Raw genomic sequence first — 25,909 nt, 5'->3', positions numbered from 1 at the left:
GGGGGTGGAGGTATTAAGCACTCATGGACAAGGACAACCAGGAGGTGATTGCTGGGAGGAGCTGGGTATATGGGGACTAAATGGTAATGAAAAAATATGACAAAGATTATATGTTAATAAAAGAAATAAAAATTTTAAACTCTCAGGTTACACATAATCAAAATTGAAAAATGAATCAGAATTGGCTTAAGCATTAATGTTATCACAGAGATATTGCAAGTTGACAAATAATGCCACATAAGGTAAGCAAACAGTATCAGCGTATTTACTGACAAATACCTATATATCCTCAGGTTCATCAGTTTAACAACCCTGACAAACCCTGAGAGTGTCTACTGTGTTTATAATGAGAACAGGCTGAGTTCCTAAAGATCACATTTTTCGTATTCCCTATACTAAGTATACATTAAACATTCACGGCCCATCATAATGTTCACTAACCTCTGTTTCTTTTAATTCAACCTCAGTAGTTATCTTTTCTGCTTCTACCTAGCTGCTAATTAGATTTTTAAATGTTGCAAAAATTTTTAATTAAGTTTGTTTATTATTATGAAAAAAGCAGCACCTATAATTCTAGAAAACATTGCAAAATAAACCCAGTGAAGACTATTTAAATACTCCCATAATCTCTATTTAGAGATATCCTGTGCTGATCTCTTTGCATATATCTTTCTTTCCTCTCTAACTCTAGGAATCATCGAGTATGTTTTTTCATTTAGCAGGGTATTCAACAAGATGTAGCCACATTCACATATGGACCCCATACTTACAGATTCTAATGGTCTCCTATAAAGACATTTCAGGGTGGGGGGAGAGAAGGGGAAAGGAAAGCAGGCAGGTCCTCTGGAGACACTTTAGTGTCTACTGATATGTCCCTTGGTTTTCCTAACCCAAGGTCTGGGAAATTTGCCAACAACAATCGCACTAATTGTAGCCCACATTCAGAATTGAAATAAAGCTTTAGGAGCCGCTTAATTTGTGTATATTTTGGATTAGTTGTGAAGTTAAGCAGATCATCCTTTATTCTTTCTTCCCAGGTGACGAGACCTCAGAGTTTCCATTGTTGGAACCAACGTGGTGTATTTGCTGTATTTTAAATGTGGCTCCTGTTAAGGAGGAACAGGAATTTCAGACATAGTGCTTGCAGTAATGTAAATTAGTTGGGAAACAAACAGCTCAATGCCACTGGCCGTACAGAAGAATGGTATACTTTTAGTGGTATCCTAAATTAGGATAACATGTTCTTATTAGGATAAGAACATCAGGTGGTATTGATATATTTTTTGAGGACATGCCACTTTTAAGGTACTATCACCAGTACAAGTAAAAGCTCACAAAGATGTCTACACAGGAATGATCGATGTTGCAAAACTTCATGAAAGTGTATAACAGGAAATATTTAAAAACTCCTAAATGTCCAGTGGTATAGAATTGCATATCAATTGTGGTGTATTAGCTATTTGGATGCCATCTATTTACTAAGCGGGATGAAGTGTCTTTGTGCTGCCTGTCTCTGAAATACGCAGGGATATCCAACCTTTTGGCATCTCTGGGCCACACTGGAAGAAGAAGAGCTGTCTTGGGCCACACATTAGATACATTATGACACGTAATCACAAAAACAGCTCGAATGTTTTAAGTAAGTTTACGATTTTGTGTTGGGCTACATTCACAGCCATCCTGGGCTGCATGTGGCCCGTGGGTCACAGGTTGAACACCCCTGATAGAACAACATGCCATTTCTGTCAATTCGTGTATGAAAGAAACATAAAACAGTATTTATGTATAAAATTTCAGAAGAGATACAAAAAGGAGTTCCCAGCAGCTACTTGTAGGATTTGATAATAAAAAGTAGAGAATAAGGGTAGTTAAAACCCATGCAATAACTTTTTAATCTCTTTTTCTAAGAATATGTCTTTGTTTCTGTTAAGTATTTAATGAAAATGTAGAGCTAAACAGATAAAACAGTACTAATTCAAATTAGTAATGGGATAGGATTATGGTAATGTGCTTTCTGCTTCATTACTGCATTGTCCAAACATTTTACAATGAACATACACTACTTTGTTTATATATTTTTTGTTTATAATTTTTATTTTTAGCTTTATTGAGATATAATTGACGTATAATATAAGTTTATATGTGTGTGTTTATAGATATATAAATTTTGAAAAATAATTACCACCATAGCTTTAGATAATGCCTACATCATGTCACATTATTACTTTTTTTTATGGTGAGGACACTTAAGACCTACTCTTTTGGCAACTCTCAAGTCTATAACAGAGCATTATCAACTATAATCAGTATACTTTACATTAGGTTCCTAGAACTTATTCATCTCATAACTGGAAGTTGGCATTCTTTGACTGACATCTTCCCATTTCCCTCACACCCAGCTCATTCTAGAGTCTGTTTTTGTGTGTTGGGCTTTTTAGATTCCACATACAAGTGATATTATACAGTGATTATATTTCTCTACCTGACTTATTTCACTTAGCTTAATTCCATCATTTTATCTGTGTTGTTATAAATAAAAGGATTTCTTTCCTCTTAGTTGAATAATATTCTTATTGCTATTGTGTCATATGAGTCCTTTATGTATTTTGGATATTAACTCCTTATCAAACATAATTTGCAAGTATTTTCTTCCTTTCTGTAGGTTGACTTTTTACTTTGTTGATGGTCTCCTTTACTGCTTTTAAACTTGACCTACTTTCACCTATTTATTTTTGTTTTTATAGTCTTTGCTTTTGAATTAAAATCCCCCAAATCATTGACAAGAAAACAATGAAAGTGATTGGATCATAGCAGATACTCAGTAAAGCTGAGATGCTATCTTAAAACCTGAGGGGAGACTGTTCAGAGCAGCTTTATGTGCAATACAGGTTGTATCATTGGATAACAGTGATATCAATGTGTGCAGTGCTCACCATGTTATTTTAAATCTGTATAATCCTATACTTAAGTTTTTAATAATGAGCCATTTTACTCTCACACGTCATTTGGCTATAATCTCATCTTTGCAAACATAATAACATGGATTTAGAGAAGATTGGTATTTACACAGAGAAAATGCATAACTGACTCTGTTGCTTAAAGTGTTCTTAACAACAAGAAAAAATGTAGTCGTAAGCCACTTAGTCCCTATTTTAGTGACCCATTGATCTACAGCTACAATTCAATAGAAATGACAACACACTATTTCTAGACAAATTATTGCTGAGATGTGCTACCTCAAGCTGCTGAAAGCTATATTTCTATTGTAGCTGTTTTGTTATTTTCACATGATTTTTCTCCATCATATATTTTTTAAAAGAGAGCATATATACAACTTCACTCAATGATATATGTGAATTCTTTCCTTAGATATGTACTGAACCTATTATAGACCAGATCTTTTTTCTAGGATTTTCTGTCCTTGACCCAAACAATGATTTATACATTGTGGTGATTCACCTACTTTTCCAAGTAATAGTTGGAGTAATAGAATTTCTTTTATAACATTCAGACCCTGGAGACCTATTTAATTAACAGTTTCTATAATTGGGAATAAATATATTAAGAAACTGCATATCAACATAACATATCTTTGCAGTATGGTTTTTTCCAGTATCTGATTGGGTATCAAATGCCTGCCATTGCTTTTTAGAGATAGGAAGCTTTGCCCACATTAATAGGAGAAAGTTTATCCTAGGAGACATAGCTGTGTTAATTACAGAGTCACAGGGGGATTCAGAATTGTTTCCCTTTAAGTAAAGGGAGATCAAATATGCAAATGATGGAGAATAAATCTAGGAGAGAGAAGTTATCCAAATGATATGAAGGTCAGCAATATACAACAATGCTAAATAATTGGCCACTAGCAGACAATAAAAAAGAGAACTTGAAGATGAAGAACTTGAAGAGGTAAAGAGAGAAAGTGAAGGAGAATGGGGGCAAGGGAAACTTACACATGTCGCCTATGTGTGAGTCTCACTTCACCATTGTTATTCTGTCTTCGAGTAAACTCTGCAACTTTAGTAAATTTTAGGGTTTTTTCATATGTAAAGTAAGGCTTTTTTAAAAATTTCAGCGTAGTTTCTTGTAGGGCTATTATGAAGATTAAAGCAATACCCATAAAGCACTTAATATAAGATTTGGCATATATTTATGGCACAAAATATTAACTAATATTGCTACAAAATAATGAAATTAGAAGTGGTGGAAGAGAAGAATCCAAGGGGTACATAAAATTTGAAAATTTGGGCAAACAGACACTTTGTATCAGGAAAGATTTTCAGGAACAGATGGCTCGATTTCGGGCCTAAGGGCAGTTGCGTCACTGAGGCAGGTCAGAACAGGGTTCTACAGGGCTTGGGGTGGGGAGTTTCCCAAAGGTGGTGTAATTTGAAGCCCTACATCCCAGGTTATTCTAAACTGCAGTCATACCCCCCTTGTTTGAGATTCACCAACAAAATTGCACAGGCAGTAATTCAACCAATGAAGAAAGAGAAAAATGCATAAGCTCAGAGCCTCAGTAATAACAGAGATAGACATGCTGGGTTCTGAGCACTGGGCTGGAGCTGCATAAAACATTTCCCCTTCAAAGCAGGGCTGGTTTAGGGACTGGGAAGGAGCTGATGAGTATCAAGTGATCATAAAAATGAGTACAGGAGGGATACAGAGAGTCCGTGCTAGGTAAAGCTTCATAGTGTGTGCCCTAATACAAAATAGAGGTAATTTGTGTTTTAATGTGTTCGTGTTCTCAAAGAGTTGTCCTTTTCTGCACTTAATGGCTTCCTTTTAGCAAGTCACACTTCTACTTTGCAGGCTGGAGGGATAACCTAGTCCTACTTCCTCAGTATTTGCCTGGTCTTTCTATTACCAAAACCTTAATATTCTAAGTGGACTCCATTAAGGTCTCTGGGACTCCCGAAGAAAGGGCATTTTGCTGCCCTCCTCACTCACAATCAGTTTATTACCTATAAAGACGCAAATTATAGCACTTAAACAGCAATAACCTGACACCTGTTGAAAACCAACAAAACGGCAAAAACACACATAATTTCTGAATTCTACTGAGTTAATTGCTCAAACATTTTTCCTTGTCAGGAATTCCCTTGCATTAAGAAAACACATTGACCATGTAGCCATTAAATTTATAAATAACACATTCTATGTTTGTTAAAGAATTAGAGAGCTCATTTTGTCATGTTTGTCAGTGATTATGTCATCAGAGAGTGACCAATTAAAGTGGGTTATGTTTCTGCTTTATACATATATATTTATTTTATATGTGCATATACATTTATATATTTAAATATATTGATATATTTGCTTTCTAAGATTGTTTTGGCTATAGATACAAAGATATAAATTCTGAAATTTTAAAGATTATTAGAATCAGAGCACTAACAGCTATTTTATAAAGTGTTAATTTCATGTGAAAATACTGCTGAAAGCCTGAACATGAAATTATTTACTTTTTACAAAATTTAATCAAGGTCCAAATCTTATTTCTGACATATGATTTCCATTCCATAAATTAGCTTTCTATTGGTTATTTCTAGCTGGAAGAGGACTTTTTTTTATTGTACACTGTGGTGGCATCTAGTTCACTATGATGTGCCTCAACTATCACCTCTATCTGGTTCTAACTATTTCACACCCCCAATGTGCATTTCATGCACACTAAGCAGTCACTCCCTGTTTCCTTCCTTCCTTCCCACTGGCCCATCCCCACCGACACCCCTGATAGGCACTGTTCTGCTTTCTGTCTCTGTGGATTTACCTATACTGGATCCTTCATATAAATAGACTCCTACAGTACATCACCTATGTATCTGACTTCTCTCACTTAGCATATTCCCAAGACGCATTCACTTGTACTGTGTATCAGTATTTCATTTTTATGGCTGATTATGATATCCCTTTGTATGTATATACCATGTTTTGCCTATAATTCATCTGTTGATGAACATTTGTGTTGTTTCTACCTTTTTTGACTATTGCAAATAATACCATTATAAACATTCATGTATAAGCACTTATCTGAATACTTATTTTTAATTATGTTCGGTAAACAACTAGCACTGGCATTATTGAGACATATGCTAATTCTATCATTAACATTTTATTGAATTAATGGGGTGACACTGGATAATCAAATTATATAAGTTTCAAATATAGGTGAAAAGGCAGCCCACAGAATGGGAGAACATATTTGCCAATGGTACATCTGATAAAGTGTTAATATCCAACATTTATAAAGAACTTATACAACTCAACACCAAGAAAAAATCCAATTAAAAATGGACCTGAATATGCCCTGGCTGGTGTAGTTCAGTGGACTGAGCACAGGCCCATGAACCAGATGCTCACAGTTCGATTCCCAATCAGGGCGCATCCCTGGGTTGCAGGCCAGTTCCCAGCAGGGGACGCATGAGAGGCAACCATATATTGATATTTCTCTCCCTCTCTCCTGACCTTCCCCTCTAAAGATAAAGAAATAAAATATTTTAAAAAATTTAAAAAATGGACCTGAATAGACACTTCTGAAAAGAGGACATACGGAGGGCCAACAGACATACGAAAAATACTCAATGTCACTAATCATCAGAGAAAGGTAAATTAAAACTACAATGAGATCATCTCATGCCTGTCAGAATGACTATCATCAATAAATCAACAAACCACATGCTGTTGAGGCTGTGAAGAAAAAAGAACCATTTTACTGTTGGTAAAATGCAGATTGGTATTACCATTGTGAGAAATGGTATGGAGTGTTCTCAAAAAATTAAAAATTGAACTGTTTTGTGATCCAGTGTTTCCACTTCTGGTAATATATACAAAGAAACCTGAAACACTAATTCCAAAGGATATATGCTTCCCCATGTCCACTGCAGCATTATTTGCAGTAGCCAAGATTTGGAAGCAGTGTCTGCAGTGCCCATCAGTAGATGAGTGGATAAAAATGCAGTAGTATATTTACACAATGGAATACTACCCAACTGTAAAAAAGGCTAGTTTTAACTTTTGTGATTTCTTTCCTCCACCCATCAAATGGATAAATATATATATAGTCAGACTCAGTGGCACAGTTTATAAATATATTATGCAATGCAGTGATTAACTACTTCAAACATCCTGGCAATATGTAATTGAGGCGGCACTTAAATCAGTAAAAGATATTTCTTCAGTTTTTACATGCTGAAGTGTGAAACTATCGTTCTCCTGCTGTCTTAAATTATGACATTTTTCAACATTATTTTAAATAAAACACAAAATTAGACTTTGCAAAAATTTTGCAACTTGAACATGACATACCATTTCTGCCAGAAAAATTGATAAAGTGAGTTATGTAGGGATTGACAAAATTTCCTTTCTTTTGGTTACTTTGTTTATGAAGTAATTAAGTTAGTTGACTTGTTTTTGACTAGTTTTCCTTGGAAGTTATTTTTATATTGTGGCTGAGCAGCTTTACATTTAGAAAAGGCCTAATTCGCAGTGTATGATCTAAATACGAAGGCAATATGCAATTTCCACAGTTGGATACGGCACTGAATTTTATTTTCTTTGTATCACCTGATTGTTTTTGTAAAGTCATGTGAGTTTGTATTCTTGATAAGGATTGATGGACTAAGTGTTACTCTCATGATCTATTGCATTATTTATACACAGAAGCTAGATTCCATCTTTTGGTTTGTCCTTTCCTGTCTACTGAAAAACAGCACAATTTTTCTGAAAGAAGAATTTACTAGGCTTATAGTTTATTTCATAATGATGAAAATACATAATCTTAGGTCACAAAATTTGTTGGGGAAAAACCCCAAAAGCCTAAATTCAGGGTAGATTCTGGAGAACTCATACGCAGCCTTGTTCAGATTCATAGGAGCTTTAATAGGAGAAACTGACATACACGGGGAAAGCAGCCCTTTGCTCCCAGTTTTGACCAGCCAGGAAGGGATCTGCCCTTTTCTAGGGCAGGGTCTATTTTTTATAGTGGTTAATGGTAAAACCATGTGGTGGGTAGTCTTCGTAGACCACCAGAAAAAACAATGCATTTCTAAGTTAACAGATAACATCAGGCAGTTATCCACACTCTATAAGTCTATTAACCTCATTCCTGGGGGCATGACATGTATCTTTGGGTGGAATTCCAGCTTTCTGGGTGCTCAGCTGATGTGGACCCTGGCCAGGAGGATCCGTGTGTTGCGGCTGCAAGAGACAAATTTACAGGGACTACAGGAGTCCTGTGGAGAAAAAGGGACAGCGTGACCACTCTCTGAGTGAGAGAGTGCCCCAACCCCTGCCTGGACAGGCTTTTATTGCTTTTCTGGGTACATTACATGGAGGATGGCCCTTATTTACTATGCACAGGTTCACTATAGGTGATTACCTTTTACAGAAAGCAAAGAAAGGGATGTTGCTAATTACTTCAAAGAGAAGGATGTTGCAGATCAAGGGGAAAAGTGGTTAACTGGTTACACTCCATACTTGGGAGGCTTAGCTCAGATTTTAGGAAGTTGTAGTAAACATTTTCTGTCTCAGTCCAGGGTGAGGGAGTTTTAGCAAAAGCAAGTCTCATAGCAGCCTAGGCACAAGGCAGGCCTGATTCCCCACGGGAGAACCTAACCATGGGTGTGGGTCCTCCTGTGTGCTGGACTTCGCTCCCCACTAGCCTTTCCTAGTGGGAGATGAGCTACAATTCCCACACGAATGGTCCCTCATAATTACCCAAACCAAGCCTGGGGCTACCCAGAGCTAAGCAGTCAGGAAAGATTAAAAAGAGAGTTTAACATGTCCCAGACACCTTTACTATTGGAGCCATATTGCATCTCTGACCTTCCCTAAAAATTTGGCAAACTATTTTATGCATTTTTCAAGAAATCTTAAGCTTTCAGGGGTCTCTCCTTTGCTGTGTTGACCTTCACTACAACTACTTGGTGAAACACCAAGCCTGAATCTTGCTTCTACTTCCTGCCTGAGACCCAACTGTTAACCTCTGACCAAGTACATCACTGGGTACCTGTTGCCACTATTAATTCTTGTCTCCAAAGTCAGCTGGGCCTGTATGCTTTCCCTCCATCATTTTTTCTCCTCTTTTCCAGGCAGCGACCTTCTATTTATCACAGGTTCACGTTACCTTCCGTTCTCTCTGGTCTCTGATGCCATGGTATTTGCAGCAGGCTACTGTACAGAGAAAACACCAGGAGGGAACTCCTTGAAACTGTGTAACCGTATCTACAAACACAGAGACATCTCAGCCCTAACTTCTTGTTATGGTTGCTTTTCTTCTCACACCAAAGTTGACCAATCCTTCCACATTGACTTTGAAGCCCATCTGTTGTATTTTCCCATATTTCTTACCCTCTGAGCATTTCCTCTGTATTGTGCCCAAACCCCTTCTTTTAGTACTTGTTTCCCATCAGCACTGAAACACTATCAGGTTTGCCGTTTAAAATGCATTTCCAGCCCACTTCCTACGTGATTTTTATTCCGATAACATTTTATTTGAATAAAAATGCCTATATACCAGGCACATAATTTGGGCACAGGGGAAAAAGTATGTTGAAATGATTCTAACGTTTAGAGAGTTTACAACTCAAGACAATATATCTGCTTCTAAATCACCTTTCCAAACCTTCTTCTCAGATTTTTTCTTTAATTCTTTGAAGAAAACCAGCTCTACAGTAATTCCTCCCTTTGAACCTTTCTCTCCATGTTCAAATCCATAAAACCAGCTTCTCATTGACTGTCTCCACATAGGTGTCAATGGGCATTTCAGTCCAAGCATTTCCAAAGTGGAATTCATCACTGCCCTTCATCATCATCCCTAAAATTGTCCCTTAGACCATGTTTTCTTTCAAAATGAAATGCAGAACTTTTATGATCTGTGGCTTTTATCCTCACTTCTCCTCTTTTCTTCCAAATATACATTAGACCTGTAAATTTGTCTCACTATACTTTTTGGAGTTCACTTCTCTCTGTTCCTCTTGTTAGCATTATAATCCAACCCAGCACTCCCTTATTTCAGAATAATCTTTGCCATTTTCCAACTGGTCAGTTACACGTAGATTTTGCCTCCTTGTAATTCATTCTCCAAACTGCAGCCAAGGTGAATTACCCAGCTGCCCAAATCACATTGTTTGTTGTAAATGGGAATTAGGTTCTTCCATGAAATCACAAAAAAAAAGCATTTCAAGGACCCACACGTAAAAGATTGTGGTGTGCATGGTTTGTTTATATGGAGATAAAAGTTGCCCCTGGGGTTTCCAATGCCTCACTTCTCTCTGTCCCTCCAGCACAACCGTGTCCCCAGCAAGGCCAAGATAAAAGCCAGTGTCGGAGTGTGTGCTTCATATTAAAGTGCAGTCTTTTGTAGTCTGCTGGCAGCTGCTAAGCAGTCTCAGTCCCCATCAAGGTAGCTTAGTTGGTCCCTAGATGCTTCGGTGGTGGAGTCCACGTGGCTGCTGGAGAGCTTAGTCCTTTTGGACTCTGTTATCTGCTTCAGGCCCAGTAGCTGCTAGAACCACATGGTCACAGGCTCCCGGGTTACGAGTGCATGAACAAATGAGCTAGTGCATCACCAGGTGGGCAAAAGAAGCTTCTTTGTTCCCCTGGAACCTTATTAGCTGAACATGGGATGGACGAGGTGTTGTTTTTTTTTTTTTTCCTTTCAAAAGAATTGATCGATTTCCCAGGCTTCCACAGGCTTCAGATGTGCCCACATCCGCCATTAGACTGACAGGCCTCTATGGTCCAGCACCTCCTCCTGCAACAATCCAGTACCAAAGGGGAGAAAGATGAAGTGCTAATCTAGGCAGAGCAATGCTACAATCTCCTAGATTGTGAAGCCATGGATTCCTGGCTAGCAAGCAGGCTTATGTTCCCCATTTTATTAAACTCCATATCTAGTTCCTTTGCTCCCCTTTAGTAGCTAAATATGGGCAATACCTATATCGTTCTCTGGCTTAACTCCCTCAGACAGCTGTCCTGTATGCTCAGGAATGCCCAGGCTCCTCAGGAGTGTCTCAATGGCCCTGCGTATCCTGGCTACTGCCAACTCTTTAGTTTTGCTTTTGGGTATCGCTGTTTGTTTCTGTTCTCTGTACCCAGCGTGAGTGGCATCCTGCGTCTTAAACAAATGCTCTGGCTCTGCCTCATGCATTTGCACATGCTTTCCCTTTGGTCTCGGATCTCTTGTCTCACCTCATTGCCTGGCTGGTCCCACTAAGCCTCTGGCCTTGGGCTGGAATCCACGTGCTTCGAGGCAGCTTTCTAGCTCAGAGTTCTGAATTGGGTGGCCCTTTCCTGTGCTCTCTTCTCACCAGGCATTTCCTGTCTGGTAGACTTGATGTGCAGTGATAACTCCTGTCAATTTGTTTGTGTCTTTGGTAGACTCTAGAGAAAATAGATAATTGTCTCTCATGGGCCCCACATATGTGCAGCAATTATCACTTTTAATGTCACATAGATGGGCTTCAATAAATATTAAGTGAATGACTGTATGGATATTCTCCAGAGATAGAAATAATATTGTCAAAATGTACTCGGGAATTCTACTGTATGTTTGCATTCTCTTATAATTTGTAAAATTTCAGCTAATTTTTATAGGAATTCAATATATGTTGTTAGTATTAAGTGGTATCTCTTCTATTCTCCTTAACATACTGAATGCTTTCATTTTCAGTTTGCCAATTCTAGCTTCCTTCAAATTATATTTTCAAAATTCATAGTGTACTAACAAAGCTGGTCAGTTACATATCTTTCCTCATCTGACTTCCTCGCAACTGAAGGCAGAAAAATAGAACTTCCTTCTTTTTATTCTTCCTTCCTCCCTCCTTTCTTTTCTTCTTCACTTTCTTTTGTTCATTTTTCTTCTTTAATAAATTTAAATCTTCAAATAAGCTTTAAGAAAATGTGATGGGCTGCCTTCACCCCCAGTGATTCTGATTTAATTGGATTGGGCATGGGGAACTTGAAAAGTTCCCCTGTGGTTCTAACATACAGCAAAGTTTGAGAACCACTGGATTAGATCATCTCTAATGTCCCTTTCAATTCTATAAATTCTAGATGTTGTTATTTTAAGGGACTCTCCAGAGTGTTTTAAAATACAAAATATGCCAAAAGATTTTCTTTTAAAATGTAGAGCAGTTAACTAGCCTTGATGGAGGCTCTGTGTTAAAGGATGTATTAAATAAAATTCAAACAGTCAACACTCAACAATTGTCGCTGATTTTTTTCTAATTCTCTTTAGCTCAGTATTCCCATAACATTTAAAGTTATCTTTTAAAAGAAAAGTTATTTAAAATGAGACATATTTCCAGAAATAGTGAGATAAACCACTGGCTAAGAGACCACTAGCTGAGAGACATCCTGCTTTAAATTAGCATTAGTGTGGCCCTAAGTGAGTCTAAGTTTCTTTGTTCATTCATTAAATTTGTGTCTTCCATGGCTGAATATGGTCATTCAGAGCTCTTGGAACACCAAGGTATAGGATTGGATGATCTGTTATTACAAGTATGTTTAATGATATTCCAATAAAATGGAAGATTTCATCTATCCTCTCATTGCAGATAAACTTATTAGCATTTTATTTTATTTTCTTCTCTACTTCAAATTGTGGGATTGCCTGAAATAACAACTAGAATTTGTTTATAAAGTACGTATAAAGCTAAGAATCAAATTGAACCTTTTAAATGCTTTTAAATATGTAAACTGACCGCACTCATTACTTTTAATTTGTGAAAAAAATCTTTAAAATAAGAATCTGTGCGTCAAACTCATTAGAATGTACAGCAGGTAACATTTTAGTGTTGAACACAAATGGTCTCTCAAGAGATACCAAGTAAATTAAGAGGTCTACTGTTGATTCAGAAGTGACATTTACTTTGTTCTGCACAATTTCACTCTCAATAAGTCATAAGGCTGCTAATATTTTCTGTGCATTTTACCAGGGTGGGTATGCTAATTATCATGGACTTTATCTAATTTTCAGTAGTGTTATTGGTCACCTAAAGTGAGAATTGGCTCATTTTGCCAGATACTCTCCTTATAGGCTGATTCAAATTCTAACTTGTGCAATTAAAAACAAAGCCTCTTTTTCTTTTGGTTTTAAAATGAAATGATGAAAGTATAGCTGCCAAGTTCAATGAGAAAGCAATAAACTGAAGATGGGGTTGTAATACACAGACCTGCATTGTCATGGTTGCGGAACATGAATTTAAGTGGTCTCAGAGTCTTACTTTTCCACATATAAACGTGTATTGTAATATCCTTCACATTTAGTTTGTGGGGATATTGAAGAATTGAATAACATCTCGTGTTAGCAATATGCTTGAATGATACGTTAACACTTCCTATTGTTTTTAATTTTATATCTATACAAATTTTGGCAGAAATAGAAAGCAAGGGTAAGGGTGCAGACATATTTTAGATAGCTTCTAAGATTGTTGAGGGGTCAGCAAATGAACAGGCATACACTTATCAAAAAAACATTATTAACATATATACATAACTGTGTAAATGCATGCACAAGTTAGCGGTACTATCTAAAAAATATTCATATGTAAGAAGATATCAATAAGTAAAGATGTAAATATGAACATGTACGCACAATATTTCTTGTGGATGTTTGATACATATTGAGAATAAGCTTAGCAGAAATTCCCTTGATTATCAGGAAGACAGAGAATCACACGTGGACTTTACATTATAAGTTGTTTGCCACTAAAATTGTGTTGCCGACAAAAAAATTCGTGACTTTTTGTTACCACGTTCTGGATACCCTAACCTCCTTTGTGTTTCTTGAAATCATTCTCTTGCCTATCACTAGGTCACACACTGATGTTCCCTCTACCTAGAAGGCTCTTACCTCGGTTTTAACATGACTGCCTTGTATTCATCGTTCCTGGTTCAGCTCAAGTGGCTCTTCCTCAGAGAAGCCTTCCTTGACTGTCTGTCTTAAGTAATCAGTGTTATTTACTTACTGCTTTTCTCATCATCCTGTTCTCTTCTTCCAACCCCTAAAATGCTTTAAATCATGATGGGAAATTCCTAGCTTATTTATTTGTAAGTTTTTCGTTACATATTTCCTTCACTATATTATAAATTCTAAGTGTGCAGGAACATCTGTGTCTTCGTCTGGGCTGTCTCCCTGGGTCTGATGTGCTTCCTGGAGTATCAGTGCGTGGTGAATGCATCGGTGACCCTCGGGTCTGTGAACCGGACAAAGGCACTGACAAATAAAGAAAAAGTGAACGTACAAACAGTTGAGTGTTTAAATATCAATAAGAGCAATTAGTTCTATTCACCTAATCCCCAGAGTATGCCAACACAGAATTTTCTCCTTTACCTGATATTAGAAGTTTCATAGTTTTATATTGAGCTCACAGAAAAAAAACCCCACAAGTTAAAACACCAAGATACCAATTTTAGGAGTTTTTTGCTTGTCTTTTGCACTGCTGCAGAATATTTTATAAATGCCTACGCACTTTGCTATCTAGGCTAAAAGAGCATGGATTACAAATTGATAATGAAGCGATATAAAACCCCAAATTCCCTCGAACGGGAGGAGACTGTGATAAAAAATAGTGTGTCAGTGAGAAAAATGAAGTGGACACTGAACACAGGCAGGAGGGTCCCTGTCCGAGCAGAACTAGAGAGTGGTGAGTGGGTGGGGAAAAGAGTAGGCAAACGGGAAGTTAAATTTAGCCAGCAGTGATTTCTAGCCCCTGGGAAAAATAATTGCTTCATTCCACTGCCAAAAGGTGAATCGACATCGGTTTAATTTGCTTGAGTCTGCCATAAACTACAGATGGATTCATAAAACATAGTTAAATTCAAATTAAACACATCTGTCCTAATCTAAAGCATGTGAGGCCAGCCAGCCAAGAAGCATCAAGGTATAACACTGCACAGAGATTATAATATGCAGAGGTGTATGCTGGGAGCCTGCTGACAGTGGAATAAAGAACTACGAAATCATGAATTGTTTTACTTTCCTTTATTGAGCCTACCTTGTCGTACTGGTTGCCATCTTAGTTTTAAAAGACTCTGCCAACACATCCATTGGGAAACAAACAAACAAACAGAACAAATGCACTGATTTGAAGTCTGGGAGTCTGTTGAATTTTAATCAGGACTGAGGGTTCTTACCTGATGCTTTCTTAGATTAATCGAAGTGACAGGAAATCAGAAGTCCCTAGAATACATTTTAATTCCAGCCAGAGAGGATTTATTTTTACTTAATGTATCAGACTTCATCTGTACCGTAAGGGGCCTGTAGAGAAAATAATTGGTGTGTAACTAACTTATCCACGCCAGGACAGTGTTGAGAGTGAGTGGGGCTCTGGCACCATGCAGGTCACACAGGTGGAGGGCTCCAGTCTCCCTTTAAGAAAGAACATGGAATGCAGTTGGCTCCCGGCATCCTGCCACAATCTGGGGACCCCACTTGGGCTTCAGAGCCTCATTGTACCTGGGCCACCTCCAGCCAATGATTGAATATGGTGAAGGCTCTAATGCCTGGTCATTTCTGTCTTTGGGGTATTTCTCTAAAGAATAGTATTTGCTCCAGGGCTCCCGGGTAGAATGGCTAACATTTTGTCAAGTCTGCTTTACAGACTGGGGCTCAGCTGCTTCATGTTCCTTCTACCACCTCCCAGGCACCCCCCTCCCGCCCCCGCTTCTTTTCACAGATGTCAGATCTGCATCATGAGATGAAGGCCTTTCCTGCCCATTTCTGCTTCCTCCTCAATTTATCTTTTATAGACATTACTTCTCAATACACTTCTTGCACTCTCGACTTTGTCTTAGCACTTAGTACTTTTGAAACAAGGGCAGTGTTAATAATTGGGTATAGGAAAACACATTTAAAGCATAGCCTATGATTCTAATGATGTTTGACAGGCTTCTGTTGTCCCCCTACCATATCCAAGCGCACAGCTTTGTTTCCTGTTGACATCGTCCGTCTTAAACAGGCGCCCGTGGGGGCGTGTGTTAATAATCTCAGGCAGACCTCGGCATACTAAACCCTACGTGAATGGACTGAGTATTTATACTGGAATGGAAAAGGGCCAGATTTGATTTCTTTTTTCTCCTTCCTGTTTTGAAGAATCTTTCTTCTTTTTCCTACCTTATTTGTTCGTGTGTCCAAGGACCTCTTCTCTGCTCTTTTTCCTCACTGCTCTGTTCACCTCTCCTGTTCTGCCCTCCCCTCAAAGACTCTCACTGAAATTGTTTCCATATTCATACTTAACAATTAGGTTGTAGCAAAACCTCTCTAATTTTATATCTGTTTAGTTAGTAGCTTCATGGAATATTTTTATTTTGAATACCCCACAGACTTCTCAAACACAATGATCCTTTCAAAACTAAACCTAACATGTTTCTCTATAAAAGATGGCCACTCAGTCATCCAGGGAGGTGCTCTGGAAATCAAACCAGATTGCTTGTCCCAGCCCGACCCCCCCAGCCTCCACATTAATTTGATCACAATGTTGTCTTGATTCTACCAAGGACATTATTACCTCTTTTCTACCTTTCAGGAAGTAAATGTCAATAATGGAGTTAAATTATGAATTTTTACAAGTATATAATATGTTAGAAATAAGTAGACATAAGCAAAAAAGATGAAAATATATGAGAGAAAAAACAGCAGCTGGCACCTACAAGATACAATTAGAGGTAAACAGACCAACCAGTCTTATTCTGACCACAGGAGCAACCTAGGACTGGCATGCATGCCTGGTAGAAAACTGACCAGATTAAGAATTATCAGCGAGAAGGGGCAGTGAAAAAGCAAGTAAGGATTTTTAGAACACCATAACTACTCAGAATGAAAGGGTAGTCAAAGGAATCAGACATGCCAGCCGCACATGGCCCTGGGTGTATCTGGGCTGCCAGATCACTTCAGTTCAGAAACTTGGCAGGGCCGTGGCTGTAGGAGTGTGGGGGATCAGAAGGAGAGGTTCTTGATTTGGGTAAATGCATAAATGTAGATGGTATGCTTTAAGAAGCTCTAGTATTCTGTGACTGCCTCGTCTTTCTCCTGGAGACATTGCTCCTGTCAGTGTAGTAGTAACATCTACAACATGCCTTCAGCTGGGGACATTGCTACCGACAACTGATCTAGTCTGGGGAATGTAGAACTCTTCTTTTTGTAATATGGACAATGCACAAAATGATGGTTGGCATCTCATAAAAAATGTTTGGCTGTTACTAGTCATCTCCATGCAGTGTACATGCTGTTAGTCTGACTGTACAAAGCAGTGAAGTTTTGCTCACACCAAAGGCAGAGAGTCCGTTTCACATTTAAACTGTTGACTGAGTCTTTCTAGAAAACTTCAACAATAATATATGTGCTCTAGATTAATTATCTGGGGGTAGGGGTGGTACTCTTTTGCAAAAACTTTTATTTTCTGTTTCATTACCTAGTATTTATTAACTGCATGTGGGGTTAAATGGTGCCTCCATTGCTTTCTCTGTCCCCAGCTGCCTCTAAGGAGGAGTAAGACCCTCATCATTTTTTTGCTGGGATTGTGTCAAAGATTAACGCTTAGTCCTTTTACTCTCAGCCTTGACTCCCTTACTCGATCTGACACAATGCTGTCCGAGTTGTCATTCCAAAACACAGATGTGACCACATGCATTTCCAGCACCAAGTTCTTTTATGACTTACCACTACTTAAAGTTTAAATTTTTGATCCAACATGCCACCTTTCAGAGCTTATTTCTCTCTATTACTTATACACATGTATGCTCTAATTGCCGTTAGTCTACTTGGAGTCCCTGGAATGAGGCGGGATCCTTTCCCTTTGTGTATGTTACTCCCTTTGCCTGGGATGAGGATCATGTACCTCCTCCTTTGGCATCACTCCTGTTAGAAGTCTCCATTGACCCTGCAATTCGGATCATGGACACTCATCACAGACCTTATCATCATGTGCTCTAATTGTTATCGTTTCTTTCATCTCCCCTGGTAGGCTCCCCACTTCTTCATGGGAAAGTCTGTTTTTAGTTCTCTATGTCAAACTTACCTCAGTGCATACCATAAAACAGGTACTCAAGGAATCAAAGGATAGGTGGACTAATGAACAGAAAGAGGAATGGCTGAGTGGCTGGCTGACTGCATAAAACTGAAGTGGACAGACAGTGTACTGAAATACCTTTGCTGGCCATTAACCCCCCCATTCAACTGCACTCAACGGAATGCTGCCATGATAGTCTTAAAATATAGATATGATCATGTTAAGGCTTTAAAATATATGTAAATCAATCATTAGCTCTTCATGTTATAAATTGAAATGTTACTTTTTGAGCTTCCTCGATCTAAACTATTTACACTTTCTCAGCTATTCCTAACTAAATGCTCCATGGTCCACTCCTACTATAGTAAATGGTATTCTGAAAACATATTCATTCATTCATTTACTCACTTATTTCATGACTGTCTTTTCTAATACCTGCTCCAGTGTTAATTCAGGATTTTTTATTTATCATCTAGCGTAGCTAATGGCTTGCTTTATAAATTTGACAAAGCTATTAACCTTTATTTTTAGTTTTCTAAAATTTTAAAGTGGTTAGTCTAGAAAAGAGATGAGATAATTCAAGGGATATCTCCTATAAGCTAGTACAGTTCTTAAGAAATATGAAATTACAGGAAGTAGGGGCTCAGATGTATTTTTTTGCTTATGAAAAGTCTCATTTTCTTAGTCTAGGAGGTGGTACCTTCACTTACAAAACTCCTTTAAAAATAGGGTGGGCGTCTCTGAATTTGATTCCCATCCTCTCCGTGCAATAGAGCCATACCCAGGACTGTCTGAAGCCTCTTTTCACTTGGGACTTAATGCCATTTTGGGTCTGCCAGATTGCTGAGAGATAATATCCTTTCAATTTCTGGAAACCCTTTGAATTACCTGAGACAGTCTTTCAGGTTGCACCTGAATTATTTAAAATGTTTTCACAAAGGCTCTTATAACCGTATCCTTGATTTGATATTTATGTTGAGGTCATGTCTTTCTGACCATGCTCTGGGTTTGATCTGTCCCAGGTTTGACAGCCTGCAGTTAAAAAACAGATTATATTCTGGGACAAGTCCTGGTTCTTCCATATTCTTTTTCTTACCTTCAGACGCATCAGTTTTTTATTTAGCATATTTCCTTCTTATAGTACCTTATCAAATGAAGCTAGTAAGAGCCAGCTGACACTTTCCCATTCTGCCTGAAAATCTCATTACTTGTATACAAAAGTTCATTAGGTACATTTTCTTCCACTGAAGTTTCTTCAGGTGACAGCTTTGCCAACTGCTTCTCTCTACGTAGCACGAAGAGCCATTTTTCTATCTTGCTGTACCTGTTCTCTCTGTGCTTCCCCACACTTTATTAGCTACCCAGTACTAATGCCAAGGCCACGTATTTTAGGTCTTTGTTATGGCACAACTTATTTCTCTGTAGCAATTTTTATCTTATTCTTACCTGTTTGTCTTATTTATCTCAAGAAAACTAGGCAGAATTTATTTTCGTGACATGGGAGGGGTCCAAGAGAGGAAGTGGAAATGCTCAAATGCATTTTCTTCTTTTTTTAAATTCAGTAATTTCTTTATTGTATTTTTATTAACATTAAGTCTTCTTATACCCCATTTGCCCCAGAAATCACCATACTGTTGCCCATGCCCATGAGTTCTTTTTCTTTTTGCTCAATCTCTGCCCCCTCATCATTCCACCTTAGCCCTCATTCTGCTCCCCATCTATGAGCTTGTTTCCATGTTGCTCATTAGTTCAGTTTATTCACTAGATTCCACGTATGAGTGAAATCATAGTCTTTAAGTATGCTGACACGCTACTGGCCAAAGCAAATCACAGGAACAAGCCCAGATTCTAGTGATCCAGAAATAAATTCACTTAGAAGAACTTGAAAGTTACAGAGCCAAGTGTGTGGTATTGAAAGGTTATATATATTGGGGTAATTAACAAACCAGTTCTACCATAGATATTTCAGTTAATATTTAAAAATTACATAGAATTTTATTTCCATGTAATGAAGGACCTCCAAACTGAGCTACTAGCTTTTAGTATGCAATTCACCATGAACTATTTAAACTTAAAAATTTAATTTTGACCATGTTAAATACCATCTGTCTTAAAAGCACATGCTTTGTCTGTAAATCTAAATTGTATGGTCACTTTACAAAGAAAGATGAGTAGGGTATGTGAAATAGTACACTTCAGTGTTAAGACCAAAAAAAAACATCAAAATCTGTTTCTTTACTCCTCAGGTGATATTTGTGATCCCAATCCATGCGAAAATGGAGGTATCTGTGTGTCAGGATTGTCTGAAGCTTCCTTTACCTGTGAGTGCCCGGATGGCTTCACAGACCCCAACTGTTCTAGTGTTGTGGAGGTTGGTAAGTGCAAGATTTAAGCATTTCAGTAGTTATTCCCTTGAAATGAGTGACTGACAGTTTTGGCTGCGGTGCATTGTGGGAATTCTGTATGATTGCTGTATGTTGCTAATGAATTTACTTATCTGCAAGACCTTCAGTTTTATCACTTCCATTTTATATTTAAATTGTATTTTTATAGCGGTGTTCTCAATAAATAATTTTAAAATCTTTTAGTGAGTAGCACTTACAAGTACTAGTGGAATTTAATACATTTTTCATTTCTCTAATATTAATATATTCATTCAAATTTTTATTTGCAGTGGAAAATAATCCCTAAGTCAGTTTATTCAAATTAACATAGTCACTCTAAACAAAACAGAACTTACTTTAGCAACAGGTAATATTCATCAGTATTCTATAGATGTTCTAATTCTTTAGTTTTCTAAGACTATAAATATATGAAGGAAGACAATACAGCATTCCAATTATATTGTTCCTCAAAGTCTTCTCAGAAAACTTTGTGGATACTTAATAGTCATTGATCACATTTCAAAAATGTTTCTTTTTCCTCTGTGAAGTACTTAATTGGCATGCATAATTATGATTCAGGGTAACTTCCATAAATTCCAAACAAGTCCCAATTGAGGAAATAGCTGTACTTTCTATCATTTAACACTATGTAAACTTATATAGAGATTTTCCCTGTGATTAAAAATAATACCATGATTAAGTCTGAACAGATTGCTACATTGTTTTTTCGAAACAGTACCAAGAAGAATAAGAAGTACTATTTGCTTGATATAGGAAAACCAAACATGTTTTTGATGAGAACCTCTGCCAACTAGCATAAACTTTAGAAAACATGGAAATTTCTATGACCTTTGAAATATAGTTTTGAAGAAGAAAAGTAATATGGTCTAAAGGAAACACATTTATGCATAGTAGGACCAAATCATTATTGGTTTAATGAATGAAAAAAAGAATAAAACCATTAACTTCTGATTTTGGCCACAAGTTATTAGATTTTAGTGTGATTTATTTTTACCTATCTTTTTCTTGTATTTTATAAATATTACATTAGTATGTATGTATTACATCTAAAAAAAGTTAATTATATGGTTGCTGAAAAGTACCTTGTTCATTAATTCATTTTAAAGATAATTCTCTTTCAAGGCTTTTATTAACTTGCTGCTATTTTAGAGAGTTTGATACAGTGCCAGAGAAATAAAACTGTTGTAACCATTTCAACCCAGTCTCCAAATATGTACAGTGAGTTTCAGAGTTTAATATGAGAACCATATCCTTAGGAAAGTCTATAGCTCTGAGGAAAATTATAGACATAAATACTTCTAACAGGAATGTATGAATAGAATAAAAATTTAGCATTGTATTTTAAGCCCATTAACCCCAAGTGTGGCAGTGCCTTAGATTTTTAGTATATAACATTTTGGCTACTTTTTAAGAACCAATATATAATTGAAGAAGAAAATGCATTTAAATAACTAAAATAAACAGTATATTTATTCACTTTTTAATAAATACTTGAATATTTTCAGCCATATTTTCAAACAGTATTCCTTATTCATCATTTTAACAGAAGAACAACACTATTAGCAGCAACAGGAGGTGAAAGATAAACACCATATGACCTCACATGTAAGTGGAACTTAATCAGCAAAACAAACCAATGAGCAAAATAGAACCAGAGACTTGGAAATAAAGAACAAACTAACAGTGACCTGAGGGGAGGGTGATAAGGGGGGGAAAGAAGGGGAACAGATGAACAAAGGAACACAAATACAGGCCACATTGGCATGGACAGTGGTGGGGAATGACTTTGGAAATGGGGGGATAGGGTAAGGGAGAGCAATGGGAAAAAAAGTTGTGACAACTGTAACTGAACAACAATAAAAAATATATGCTATTCTTAGAGGTACAAATTGCTTTTGATTTTACCTCAAACTTCATTATTTGGTAGTAGCCTTATTTTAAGTTCTTGATACTACTTATTTCAAGAGAGATTCTCATCCAGTTCTACCCTTTCTTTCCTCTCAAAGTACCTAGTGTCAGAGAAATATGAAACACTTTACCACATCTGCAATCCTCACATTACCTACATTCCTACATTATGTGCAAAAGCTTGAAAACTATGACTGGCTCAGATTTGTGAACTTCATTTGCTAGACAACACTGCTTTGCTTTGACTTAATTCTTGACCACCTGTATACTCCAATATCCATCTTTTACCTCTATCTGTCTGTCTCTCTCTCTATTTGTCTCTTTCTCCATCACACATCTCCCTTACAGAAAACTATCTCCAAAATCCAATGTTCTTTGTCTCTTCATGTAATTAAGATTCACTTCTGATGTCCACTAAAAGCAATGGGAAAACATCTCTTGGAGCAAAGGAAAGAAAAAAAAAACAGCACTTCACATCTTCAGAGTTGAAGACATTGGCCACATTAGCCACTGTTTGCACAGATGTGCATGTGATGCTAACTCCTTCTCCAGGGGCCTTTTCTTCAGACAACCATGCAGTTGAATCCCAAATTACTTTCCAATTACCTCCTCACATTCCTGGATAGTACTGTGTAATTTGAAGCCAAATGTTACACATTCACTTTATATAGAAAATTCTAGTACTAGTGACTGTTCTAGAGTACACATATAAAAATTGGGGGAATTAATAAATTGTTCAAGTTTCATGACATAATTTTCTGTAGGTTATAAAAGTAATGCAGTAAACTAATAATTGATATAAATTATTACAACACAAATACATTATTTCTTAATGCAACCAAAGAGAAGAAAATAAGTGATTAACTTTTTTAATGTAAAATCTTAGTTTTCATTGATTCTTAAATATTGATTGAGTATTGACTAAGAAATAGTTACCTAAATGGTAGAATGCAATTTTAAGCAAATTTGCAGAAATTGCTGTCTAGCTAGGATATAAGATAAATTAATAAATAGATAAATATGATGGGTGCCATGATAGGAGAAGTATAGGAAGCCAAAGGAATGTAGAGCAGGTGTCCAGTCTTAACATAGGTATCAGAAAATTCATGCCAACCTGAAAAATTATATTTTAATAATTTGTGAAGATCATTTCAATCCAGCAGAGAACTAAAAGTATTCAAAACAGAAGAAATAATTGCTTAAATAGCTAGAGATAAGAAAAGTCATGATTCCATGAGCTGAAAGAAATTCATTGTGACTAGATCTTGAAAAGGATAGACATGGGGGCCAGCAATGAGTCTAGAGGTGGTGGCGATGATAGATTCCGCAGTCTCCCAATTACATGAAGGAAGTTACACTTATGCGGAGAGCAATGGAGATGATTTTCACTTTTAGAAGGTCTCTGTCTTTCTAATATGCAAAAAAATAGACCAGATTAAGGCAAGCAGACAATTAGAAGGTTATTGAAGACGATCTGGTCAGACATGATGATCTTGGCCTGAATCAGTGTAGCAAGAAAGGTAATGGAGAAGAAATAGTCAGTAAATATTTACAGTATTACCAAGAGTAGATAATTATTGGCAATTAATGGAGCAGTTGAGTAGAAGACATTTAAAGAAAGTAAAGTATAAAGAAGAAACATCACCAGTGTCTGACCTGAGCAACTTGGTATCATTTACTGAGATATTGCAAATAGAGGATACACTGGATTATGAGGTGTGGGGGTGACTTTTCTCACAAGCCCCCCTGTCCTCCACGGATGAAAGTAAACATGACTGACACATGATGTGATCTGCTTGGGGAGGAGAGGTGGCCAGTTTCCCAGAGGAAAAAGGCCATGAACAGTGGCCAGTTTCTCAGGGGAAAAAAGTGTAGACCACCTTCCTCTACGGGCTTTTATTGGGTTGTAATATGCAGGAATAAAGGGCCATAAGGATCAAACAGTAGATAACATTTCAAAGATATCTGAGGGCTTAGCTGAGTCAGAGTCGTTCAAGACGAGAGTTTTTAGGGTTTCCTGCTCAAACCCTGATCATATCAATGAAAGCACTCTTAGCAGAGCAGAGTTCATAGGTTTTTTAAGAAGACTTTGTGATGACAGATTTTTCTCCAGACACTCTCTAGCTAGGCAAGGAGCTGCACCCCTCCCCATCAGGTATTCAGGCTTAAGGGGATTAGAGCCAGGAAGAACTTCCCCCAGAGGACATGGGGACTTGGGCTTTGCCAAAGCTGGGGGAGGGTGAGAGTCCATCACCCCCTCTTTGTCTCAGCCCCCACAGTTCTTCCATGATGGCTTCCCAAGTGACCATGTCTGGCTTAGGTTGCCCTCCTCTGAGGGGTCTTACCAGTCAAGGACTTCTGATCATGCTTTGGAGGCAGGGAGGAAACTGAGGCAGCATTTACTACCAGAGACAAGCCTTGTCTCCTGCAGCTTGCATTCCAGAGGTCGCTCGCTCATCCTTAGCCACAGGAGGTCAAGTTACAATTCCTGAAACGAAGCAGAGTGGTCCACAACATCGAGGCAAAAAAATGAGTCAATCATTTCACATACTAAATTTGAGGAAATTGCTAAGTATTAGTTAAGAAGTCAGACATATATTTATTTGTGAGTCATGATTATACAAATAGTCATCAATGCTTAGGAAATGTGTGGATCTTCCCAGAAGAACAAAATTCTGAAGAGATGAGAGGATCTAGAAACGGAAACTGATAAGAGACGTTCTTCAATAATTAAGGAGTAGGTAGAATAAGTTAATTCCATAGGGCAGTCTCAGAAGGAGAGGTCAGGGAAATAGAAGAGAAACCAGGAGAGCACAGCACCATAAAACTTAAGGATAGCCCTGGCTGGTGTAGCTCAGTGGATTGAGTGTGGGTCTGCGAACCAGAGTATCGAGGTTCGATTCCCAGTCAGGGCACATGCCTGGGTTGCAGGCCAGTTCCCAGCAGGGGACACACAAGAGGCAACCATACATTGATATTTCTCCCCCTCTCTTCTTCTCTTCCCCTCTAAAAGATAAATAAATAAAATCTTAAAAAAAAACTTAAGGCTAAATAGTGTGCTGAGAAATGAATGATCAGCAGAGTCAAATACTGCAAAGAAGTTAATCAACATAACATTTACATTGATTATATGTGACTTATGGATGACTTTGCCAAGGTCAGTTTTGTTTGAATTTTGGAGAAAAAGATAGATTGTAGTATATGGAAGGATCAGAGTAAATTTTAAAAGGCAGCTAAGAATACCAGGGAAATTCCTCAACATGGTAAAGAATACCTACCAAAAAAAGAAAAAAAACTATGGCTAAAATCATAATGGTGAGAAACTTGAAGTTTTCCCACTTGGACCAGAAACAAGGCAAGGATGGTTCCTGTAAGCACTCCTTTTCAACATTGTACTGGAAGTACTAGCTAATGCAATAAGAAAAGAACATGAAATAAAAGATTTACAGTTTGGGAAAGAAATAAAACAGTCTGTTTACAGGTAACATGATCATTCATGTAGAAAGAAATCCTGAAGAATCACTAAAAAACATCCTGGAACTAATAAGAAATATTAGCAAGGTTATAGGATTCAAAGTTGAT

General features: G+C 37.4%; 1 protein-coding gene across 2 annotated transcripts in view; it reads left to right on the top strand.

Moving 5' to 3' along the window:
* Window positions 1-25,909, top strand: part of EDIL3 (EGF like and discoidin domains 3) — a 402,449-nt gene that overhangs the window by 101,010 nt on the left and 275,530 nt on the right. For both annotated transcript variants that reach the window (XM_037032234.1, XM_037032233.1), the window contains exon 2: window positions 20,261-20,389. In XM_037032234.1, coding sequence (XP_036888129.1) covers window positions 20,261-20,389 — 129 coding nt within the window. The remainder of the gene's footprint in view (window positions 1-20,260; window positions 20,390-25,909) is intronic.

This window comes from Sturnira hondurensis, unplaced genomic scaffold, assembly GCF_014824575.4.
Source record: "Sturnira hondurensis isolate 20B ecotype Veracruz unplaced genomic scaffold, ASM1482457v3 Scaffold0021354, whole genome shotgun sequence".
Classification (NCBI taxonomy): Eukaryota; Metazoa; Chordata; class Mammalia; order Chiroptera; family Phyllostomidae; genus Sturnira; species Sturnira hondurensis.
Note: the sequence above shows the minus strand (reverse complement) of the source record. Positions and strands in the feature narration are given on the sequence as shown.